Source organism: Triticum aestivum, chromosome 1B (genome assembly GCF_018294505.1).
Source record: "Triticum aestivum cultivar Chinese Spring chromosome 1B, IWGSC CS RefSeq v2.1, whole genome shotgun sequence".
NCBI lineage: Eukaryota > Viridiplantae > Streptophyta > Magnoliopsida > Poales > Poaceae > Triticum > Triticum aestivum.
The window spans coordinates 445,085,081-445,095,718 of record NC_057795.1 but is presented as its reverse complement, the minus strand read 5'-3'; the positions used below and the strand labels follow the sequence as shown (position 1 = coordinate 445,095,718).

The 10,638-nt window shown below is 49.6% G+C and overlaps 1 protein-coding gene across 1 annotated transcript; it reads right to left on the bottom strand.

Moving 5' to 3' along the window:
• Positions 1-1,619: 1,619 nt before the first annotated feature.
• LOC123092434 (autophagy-related protein 8-like protein DDB_G0290491) lies at positions 1,620-2,523 on the bottom strand. The gene has a single exon (XM_044514212.1). It carries the CDS (start codon positions 2,371-2,373, stop codon positions 1,876-1,878), a length of 498 nt encoding a protein of 165 aa, XP_044370147.1. The 5' UTR covers positions 2,374-2,523; the 3' UTR covers positions 1,620-1,875.
• Positions 2,524-10,638: the final 8,115 nt, after the last annotated feature.

Here is a 10,638-nt window from a genome sequence, read left to right as displayed (position 1 = left end):
AGTTGTCTTGAGATTCTCTGTACTTGACCATAGCAGAAGGTATATATCATCGGTGTTGATAATGCAATGTGAATCCACAGAAGTTTGAGGTGACTACAGCGGGTTATAAATGATCCCGTATGAGCCGTGTCAGCTACTCGGCCAATGGTTCCTTCCAACTGGCTGTTTGAAGATAACCCAACTGTAGTGGCAGCGACTTGTGCATATATCCATTGAACCATCCAGCGCAGATGGCAGTTGATGATAATTTGCTTTCTATTTGTTGGAAGAAAACCGGGCTACCCAAGCAGTGACTGGCCTTATACTCAATAAAATAGCTCATGCAAACAAGTGCGGCCCAGTGTGTTGATGTAGACCAGGACTCAGGGGTGGCGATTTGCACACGTCCACTGACAACGAGCAGACGTGATCCCAGCAAGCCGATGTGGACCGGACCGCAAGGGCAGCAGCTTGTGTGCGTCCATTCATCATGTGATATGTCCCGGATTATCCCCAGGCGAGATATTATCAATCCATGGTGTAAACCACATTTGCAATGAATAATAATCTTGTGTATAAAAATATACAATTCAAAGTAATTTGTCCTTTGATAGAAATAATATGTGTTAATAAAACAAATTTAGATGGATATCACCTGATTTGCTTGGCCGACCGATGGTCCATAAATAACATCTATAGATAACCTTGTAATACGGCGGCTGAATTCCTCTTGATCCATATATGCGCACAAAAGATATTTGTGCTTTATCCCCTCCAGGGCCCTGTCAATAATGCCCACGTCCCTTTCTTAATTCACCAGCGGGCCACGGTAGCAGCTTGGCACTATCCTCAACATGTTGATGTGATTTAAAGTGACCGGCAGCGGGCTATGTACACCGTCTGTGGTAGTCATGAACTGCGGATTTACACCATAAAACTATGGTCAATGAAAAAGTTTTTCAAGTGACCTGCTATCAATTCCAATTTTGTGTGGATACTAAAAGGCTCGCTTTGTATCTCCATATAGTATCTGCATCCGTTCTCCTTCACCACTTTTCGCCTGTAACAGGGGCTGGCTTATTAGCTTCTGTATGCACAGACTGCTTCAGACTTGTCTTTGCCGACCGCAGCCCTGCCCTTCCTTGGTTTTATGATGAACGGACAGAAGCATCATCAAAGTACAGCTGAAGCGGTACAAAGCCATAACCCGGCATCCCAGGGTCACGAGCAAGAGCTCACATGAGGGCGGTTTAAGCTGGCCGTGGATCACGGTGACTTGAAGTAGAATCCGGTGGAGACGGCTTGGAAACGCCCCGAAGGCGCGGCGGCCACTGCAGCGGTGAAGCCCGGCGACTCAACGCGAGGCCGGGTCGGTGAGGCACAGCCATGACGACTCAAAGGCGGAGGCTCCGGTGGGACAAAGCGGATCAACTTGTCTCACGGGCCTGATCGGCGACTCAGCGGTTGCAGCTGAATTGGCGCAAGGCCGACGACTTAGGGCCGTCGCGACTCATAATCAAAGCAGAGGGCGGGTTGAAGGCCATAGCAGGAGAGGAGATGACTCAAGCTCGGGCAGCGGCTTGCTGGTTCCGCGAGAGCCGAGGCGAGCGGCAAGGGAGTTAACTTGGCGGTAGAGGAAAACCGGCCTCAAGCAGAAACGGCTTGAGTCCACCTCCTGGTCAAGGCCGATTGATCAACAGTAACTTGCCAGAACTCAAAACATCATTCCTCCAAGCCAGATGATTGTCGGTGTCTTAGGACCCTGTAGCACCTTCCCCTCATCCGTGAGTTACAGGTTCAGCTCCAGCAGTCGCAACATCGGCTCATCAGTCAGGGGCGGCTGGAGGCAAGGACCGGGAGCGCACGGAGGAACGACGGACCCGGCGACTTGGAGTCTCAGGGCCGACCAAGGCAGAGACGGACCCGGCGGTTTAGCGAAAGGACGAGACGGCGGCGGCTCGGAGTCGGAGACGACTCGCAGCGGAGGAAAGGGCCGCAGCAGGCCATGGCAATTTGGCGCGGGAGAAGCGGGCGAGTTGAAGTAGGCCGTGGTGACAGGCCATGTTTGTGTGGCGGCCGCGAAGATGCATGGCAGAGGAGGAAGCTCGGGGGCGCCGGCTTGAGGCTGCAACAGCAGAATGGTGCGCCAGCCATAGTAGAACTGCGGTCGTCGAGGCGAGATGGGTCATGGACTGGCGGGTTTAGCAGCTCGTCAGGGACAAGGTACTTCTTCTTATCAATTTCCGGGACATCGGACTTATCAGCCTTCTCAACGATCACCAGAATTCTGTCAGCGTACTTCTCACGGATCCTAGCAGATTCAGCTTGCCTCCTTTCTAGCGGGTGCTCGGTCTTGAAGCAAGTCTTGGCCATCTCCAACCGACGGAAGGGCATAGCCGGGGGCTTGGAAGTAGGGGCGCCTTGAGTCACGCGGGCGGCAACAGAGGTATGGCCGGCCCAAAGATGCAGCGGTGGAAGTTTGTAACAGGGTCGGCTTGTACCAGTGCTGAATCGGCACAGAAGCAGAAAGGCTCAGCAGGTCAGGCCCCGGCTGGCCAAGTGGCGACTCAAACCGAGGCGGGCACTTGGCAATTATAACTCGGACGTCCGCAGGGGCTGCGGCAAGCCTAGGTCGACTTGATCCGACGGTGGTTCAACACCGGGACTGTGTCTCCACGGAGGCGGAGGCGACTCAGGCGTGGGAGAGAGGACTTGGCGTGGGGTCGTGCTTGAAGCGAAGTCGACAAAGGTAACCCGGCGGCAGGGTCGGGCGACTCCACAGAGTGGAGTCGGGTCGAGACGAGGGACAACGGGGCGAGCAGGAGGTGAGCAAGGCGAGCCGGAGCGAGCGGAGGCGGTGTCCTAAAAGCAAAGTCTGGCGACTTGGTGTTCTGGCGGGGAATCGAGTTCGCGCCCGCTTTCTATTTCATAACCGGTTTGATTGACTCTCGTCCCTGTCCTCCTCCCAGTTGTGGTTGGTTTGGAGAACCCTCGTCAGCGTACTCCTTTGATGTACCATGGGGAACAACAGCAACCTGGCTCCGGATTTTGCTAGTCTTCAGCTCATGCTCCTCCCATGATTATACTACACTTCTTTTTGCATGATCCCCATAATGCCTTGTCTGAACACCTCTGTGTTCGCTCAATGAATCTATGGCTATCGTATTGGATATTGAACTGTCAGGTGGTCGCCTGGGTTGACTCTTTTTTGGATTGCTTTTGGTCTCACGTGCAATGTCTTGGAGTAGGTCCTTGAAGTTTGTGCAAGAACACCTTTCATCCATTGCGCTAGTAGGTTGAATTCGCCTCGGCAGCCAAGGAGTTTTGGCCGGTCTTCCAGGTTTCCTTTCCTTGTGTTTGCATCGTGTACTCACAGCCATTATTTATACGAAGCCACGATAGATCCCAAAAAATACTGTCTCGGTCTCGGCGGATTAACACGGCGCGTGAAGCGGATTGGACATATCGTACTCCTGTCGGTCTTGTCTTTCGAGGCGGTAGCTACACGCGATGTAACCCTAGTCTCATCGACTTTAACCTCGTATTGCCAGCTCCAGACTTAATCATAACTCTGATTAGAAATAATGAATTTGCCTGCTCTGCACGGGCTGTCCTATGACAGGTTATCTGGTGCGATTTCTTCACACCGGCTCCTCTTCATCCGCTCAATCGCGAACATCTCGATCCTGAGATAGATCCCTCCAAGAACTCAACACCATTATGCGCAGGCCCCACAGTGGGCGCCAACTGTCGTGGAATTAACACGTCAAATGTCCTAGTGTGAGGACTTAGTCATGAGGCCAACGCATCTATGTGGTAGCTTGAGAGGGGTTGAGCGGAATCGAGAGATGCAACATGCAAGACAAAGATTTAGACAGCTTCGGGCCCCGGGAAACATCATCCGGTAACAACCCTACATGTTGTTTGTGGCTAGGTCTCATTATCATCACGTGGGAGTCGTCGTAAACCGGCTCTCCTAGTTGTGTCTAGCCCTAGAGATTGTTTCTTCTTGCTTATCCCTCTTTGGGGAGCCCTGCCCCTCCTTATATAAGTTGAAGGGGCGGGTTATATGTAGAGTCCATCTCGGACTAAGACTTATACTATCCTGACTTCTCTTCATGGGCTTCTTGACATCTTGGGCTTCATAACGTCTTGGGCTTCATAACCCCTAGCAACCCAGTTATCACTGTCTGTCAGGTTATGACTGGTGCCGGTTTAAGATGGTCTGCTGGTTTAAGATTGTCTGTCGGTTTAAGATTGTCTGCCAGGTTATCATCTGACTTAACTCCTGCCAGGTTATCATCTGACTTAACACCTGCCGGTTTATCATCCGACTTACCACCTCCCAGTTTATCGTCTGTCTTAGCCATCTATCTTAACTGTCCGCCGGTTTACCATCCACCGGTATACCAAGTTCCAGCCAGGTTATGACTCCGGTCGGATCATACCACGGGGTATATCCCCGACATATTGGCTCCCACATATTCTACGAAGATCTTTATCGGTCAAACCGCATAACAATATACGTTGTTCCCTCTGTCATCGGTATGTTACTTGCCCGAGATTCGATCGTCGGTATCTCAATACCTAGTTCAATCTCGTTACCGACAAGTCTCTTTACTCGTTATGTAATGCATCATCCCGCAACTAACTCATTAGTCACATTGCTTGCAAGGCTTATAATGATGTGCATTACCGAGAGGGCCTAGAGATACCTCTCCGACAATCGGAGTGACAAATTCTAATCTTGAAATATGCCAACTCAACAAGTAAATTCGGAGACACATGTTGTCACGCCCAATATGCGACCCTATCCAAAAGGAACTCGAAGGTCCCACCAAGGATAGACCCGCATATTGAAACGCTTTTGCAAGGTGGATATCATTACATCAACATTACATAATAGATGGGGATACATACAAAAGGCATACAATGCCACACGAATACAACATCACAATACATCAGAGCACCATCCGACTACAGATGAAACACAAACAGAAACTCAAACGACATCCACCCTGCTAGCCCAGGATGCCGACCTGGAACCTATCCCCTGATCGAAGAAGCAGAAGAAGAACTCCAAAACAAGCAAACATCGCTCTCATGTCATGATCATCGCAAAACCTGTACCTGCAACTGTTGTTGTAGTAATCTATGAGCCACGAGGACTCAGCAATCCCATTACCATGGGTATCAAGACTAACAAAGCTTAATGAGAAAGGAAGGGGTAAAGTGGTGAGGTTGCAGCAGCGACTAAGCATATATGGTGGCTAACATACGCAAATAAGAGCGAGAAGAGAGCAAACGGAACGGTCGTGAAACTAGCAATGATCAAGAAGTGATCCTGAACTCCTACTTACGTCAAACATAACCCAGAAACCGTGTTCACTTCCCGGACTCCGCCGAAAAGAGACCATCACGGCTACACACACGGTTGATGCGTTTTAATCTGGATCTGGTGTCAAGTTATCTACAACCGGACATTAACAAATTCCCATCTGCCACATAACCGCGGGCACGGCTCTCGAAAGTTTATACCCTGCAGGGGTGTCCCACCTTAGCCCATGATAAGCTCTCGCGATCAACGAAGGATATACCTTCTCCCAAGAACACCCGGTCAGTCTCGGAATCCCGGTTTACAAGACATTTCGACAATGGTAAAACAAGACCAGCAAAGCCGTCCGGTGCACTGACAATCCCGATAGGAGCTGCACATATCTCGTTCTCAGGGCAACACCGGATAAGCGAAGCGTACAGGTACCGACATAACCCAAGTTGCCAAGGGATGGTCCCGCACGGTGCTCTAGTTTGGACCAACACTTAGACAAGCATTGGCCCAGGGGGCTATAATAAAGATGACCCTTGGGTTAATTACTCCCAAGGGAAATGTAGGTGGTGGTGAGGCAAATGGTAAAACCAATGTTGGGCCTTGCTGGAGGAGTTTTATTCAAAGCGAACTATCAAGGGGGTCCCATAAATCACCCAACCGCGTAAGGAACGCAAAATCCGGGAACATAACACCGGTATGACGGAAACTAGGGCGGCAAGAGTGGAACAAAACACCAGGCATAAGGCCGAGCCTTCCACCCTTTACCAAATATATAGATGCATTAATTAAATAAGAGATATTGTGATATCCCAACAAAATCCTGTCCACCATGGAGTAATCTTCAACTTCACCTGCAACTAACAACGCTATAAGAGGGCCTGAGCAAAGCGGTAACATAGCCAAGCAATGGTTTGCTAGGAAGGGTGTCAAAGGTTAGAGGTCCATGGCAATTTGGGAGGCTTGATGAGCAAAAGATAGGTAATGCAGCATAGCGATAGAACGAAGCAACTAGCATAGCAATGATAGTAGTGAGATCCAAGGTGACGGTCATCTTGCCTGAAATCCCGCAAGGAAGAAGAACGAGTCCATGAAGTAGACGAACGGGAGTAGTCGAACGAATCCTCACAACTCCAGAACGAAACCGAAGCTAACAAGAGAAGAAAACCGAGCAAACAACATGGTAAACAACCATGACATAAACATGGCATGATGCACAAGCAAGTATGATGCATGTCCGGTTTAAAGAGGCATGGCACAGCAAAGTGCAACAAACAATACTACAAGTCAAGTGGAGCTCAATATGCAACGAGTTGCATATTGACGAAACACCACATTCAAGTATTTAGTTCACTCTCGTTTAGGTACACAACAATATTAAATGTTGTTAAACATGGCAAGAGGTGAAGCATATGAAAAACTACCTATCTAGACAAGTTTAAATGAGGCCGGAACAACAAATAACAATTCCGGAAAATCCTCATGTGCATACTTTAGATTTGGTACTGTTCTGCCCTAAACCACATTTTAAGGTTGTTAAACAAGAAAATAAAGTGGACCATGTTAAACTAGGCATTTTTCCACCCCATTTACATATAAAGTTTATTTAAAATGGAGCTATGGTTATTTAGTTATGAAATAAATCATTTTAACATGGCATTTGAGCAAATTTAATCAAACGGCATTTTAAACATTTCAAACATAGATGAAAGTAGCAGATTATGAAACTAGATAAAATTCTAAGCATTTTTCATATTTAAAACATTTTAATCCGATGCACAGTTTGAGAGATATAAATGCATGAACATGAGGGTCTTTTCTGTAAAACAGTAAATCCTGGGATAATTGCTAAATTCGCAGAACAGGAAAAAATGTATGCGGGCTGAATCTCGAGTGGGCTTGGTTTCTCACCACGGCACTTGGGCCGGCTCGGTGCTGGGCTGGGGCAGAGCAAGCTGGGCCGACTGGATGTGTGGAGGGAGTCGGGCCGACTGGAGCTGGTCCACGCTGGCGCTGGAGCGGGTCAACGCAGGTAGGGGATCGAGCTGGACTTGCCGTTGGCCTCGTCCTTGATGCAGAGGAAGCAGGGCTAGAAGCAGACAGGTTCAAGCGCCCTGGGATGATGCAGAGGAGCAGCGCCAGCGGGACTTCGGCGGAGATGAACCAGGCGAGGCCGAGAGTGGAGGAAGCGGGGCGGCACAGGGTCCTGGACGGCGCGAGGCAAACGGCGGTGGGAACGGAGCTACAGCTGGCTCCAGCATGGTAGGGGACTTGGCGGGACTAGGGACGAGCTTGCTCCGGTGAGGGTGCAGAGGTCCAAGGTGCGGCTTCCGGCAACGTGGACGAGGCGAGGAGGAGCAGATCCGGGCGTTCGGAGCTCGTTCCCGGCGGCAGAGAGGGAGATCCGGCCGGAGAGCTCGAACGGCGGCGGCAGGGTTCCTGTGATCCACGGGAGAGAGACCACAAGGTTAGGGGAAGGAAGAACCAGGGAAGGAGAGGGAGGCGACGAGGAGCTGTAGAAGGGCCTGCCTTGGAGCACTGGTGCTCGGCGACGAGCATCAGGGAGGCAGGAGGCCTCGGGCGGTTCGGGGCGAGAGGAGCCGGGCGGAGGTGACCCGATCGAGCGGCACAAAAGGCAGGGACGGGAAGGACACACACGGCGGCTCTGGTCGCTGGCGGCCATGGCAGCAGGGGCGAGCCCCGTTCGTTTCCTGGCAGATAAGAATTCAAATGAGGAAGGGAGAGAGATTAGAGAAGGAAGGAGAGGGAAACAGGGGAGAGAAAGAGGAGACGGGCGGCAACTCATCTGCTGGTGGTGCTCCATGGCGGAGGGAGCTCCGGTGGATTTGGATCGGGGCAAGGTGGAGGCTGCCGGTTGGGGTGGTGCTGAAAATGAAGGAGAAATGGTGGCTGGATCGGGGGGGATCCCGAGGATGGGGGGAGGCTGTCGGTTGGCTCGGCTGGTCGGGGCGGATCCCGAGGAAGGAGGAGACTGGGTGGCGGAGCAAGGAGGGGAATAGGGTTAGGCTAGGGTTTGAACTGATTTAGTAAGTAGGTGGTTTATATATATACACGAAAGGGGATGATTTGGATCCTCCGATCTCGATCGGGCGGTCCATGATAAATGGGTTAGGGAGTCCAAATAAGAAAACGGAGATGTTTTATAGATGTTTGGGGATGATCCGGACGCAACGGTGATGACTGAGCGGGTTGGGTTCGGGGGATTTCGGACGCGGACAAGAGGGGGTCTGTGCGCTGTGCAGAGGAACAAAGCGATCACGTGCAAATGGGTGGTTGGTCTCAGAACGGTCAACGAAGACAAGCGGCCTGACAATTGGTCAATAGAGACAAAGACAGAATCAGCAACTACGAACAGTAACGAGTTTTATGAAAAAAACATGTGAATGCAATGCACATGATGCCATGAGGTGAAATGCATGACATGATCAAAATGAAAAAACAAAAGACAAAAACCCAACCACGGAGGAAATATCATATCGCATCTCCGGAAAAGGCAAGAGGTGGAGTTACGAATATGGAAAGTTGTATTCGGGGCGTTACACATGTAGAGCATCTTTATAATCACCCAGTTACGTTGTGACGTTTGGTAGCACACAAAGTGTTCCTCCGGTAAACGGGAGTTGCATAATCTCATAGTCATAGGAACATGTATAAGTCATGAAGAAAGCAATAGCAACATACTAAACGATCAAGTGCTAAGCTAACAGAATGGGTCAAGTCAATCACATCATTCTCTAATGATGTGATCCCGTTAATCAAATGACAACTCATGTCTATGGCTAGGAAAATTAACCATCTTTGATTCAACGAGCTAGTCAAGTAGAGGCATACTAGTGACATTATGTTTGTCTATGTATTCACACATGTACTAAGTTTCCGGTTAATACAATTCTAGCATGAATAATAAACATTTATCATGAAATAAGGAAATAAATAATAACTTTATTATTGCCTCTAGGGCATATTTCCTTCAGCATCCCCGATCTCACGTGAGGAATTCAATGTGGCTTTGGGCATCCCCGGTCTCACGTGAGGAATTCCCCGGTCTCACAAGGAGGTTTCTTTTTGGGTTGTGTTGCGGTAGGAGTATATAATACGCATCGAAGAGGGGAGGGGGGGCCGGGGCAGCACATACTTCACACACGTCATGAACGATCTCGCTCCGTGTGGGGGCTTTTCGGTTTCTGAGGCAGGTGCCACAAAGAAGTTGTGCATATTGGGTATTAAAAACATAATAACACATTGTGCTACGTGCAGATGATGGTTGTTACTCATTCGCCTGAGACTCTCCCCTCCATGGGCCCGCGAGGTCATCGTCCATCTAATATATGACACAACGAGAAAGGTAATTTGACGAACAAGGAGGATTATTTTCGGGTTGTGTGATGGTACATAGGAGTATATATTACGCGTCGAAGAGGGGAGGGTGCAACATATATATACTACGTGTCATGAACCTCGAGGTTTGTGTGGGGTACTTAAAGCTTTTCAAGGCAGGTGCCACATCAAAGTTCTGCATATATAGTAGGTATTCAAACATCTCAACCACACATCTCCATACATGTGTTTGGCCCACAAGCAAGTGATGGCGGTTGTCCTCTAGCACTCACTCACGGGGGTATCGGAATGATGATTTGTCCATCTCTGTGTGCCCGCTTGGTCAATCACTTCAACCGACAGCGATAGAGGTTAATTTGACTTATAATTAGGAGGGGATTGAATTTTGGTTTGTCTTATACGGTACAATACATGCAACAACTATACTTCGAGCGCATGTGTACGCACGAATCCCTCCCACCGGGTCGAAGTGGGGGGGGGGGGGGCAAGCACGCGACGTGTCATGAACTAGATCTGTGTGGGGACTGTGCGATTTTTGACGCATGCATGCGCCACATCAAAACGTTGTGCTTTTGGTATTCAAACATATATGCATGCATCATGCATGTCCATACATATGTTTGGGGAACATACATGCAGTGGTTGTCTTTGGACACTCTCCCTCGCTTGGTTATCATTGACGGCCTATATATTCATGGGCCCACGTGGACGTCCATCACTTCAACCAACAATGGGAGAGAGGTTACCAGGGTGGATTCTTCTTCTCTTGGTTCGCGTTACCGTATAGTCGTACATCGATCATGGTGAGATTCAAGACCTAAGTTCGAGGGCTCGCATACTCATGAATCCCTATATATATAGTATACGCGTCGTGAACCCTCGCTCCGTGTGGGGACTTTTCGGTTCCAAAAGCACGCCGCCACATCAAAGTTGTGCATTGGGTATATTCAAACACCACATGACACTTCATACAT

Excerpts from the sequence above, each read along its gene's own strand:
- LOC123092434 (XM_044514212.1), bottom strand. The coding sequence starts at position 2,373 with ATGCCCTTCCGTCGGTTGGAGATGGCCAAGACTTGCTTCAAGACCGAG.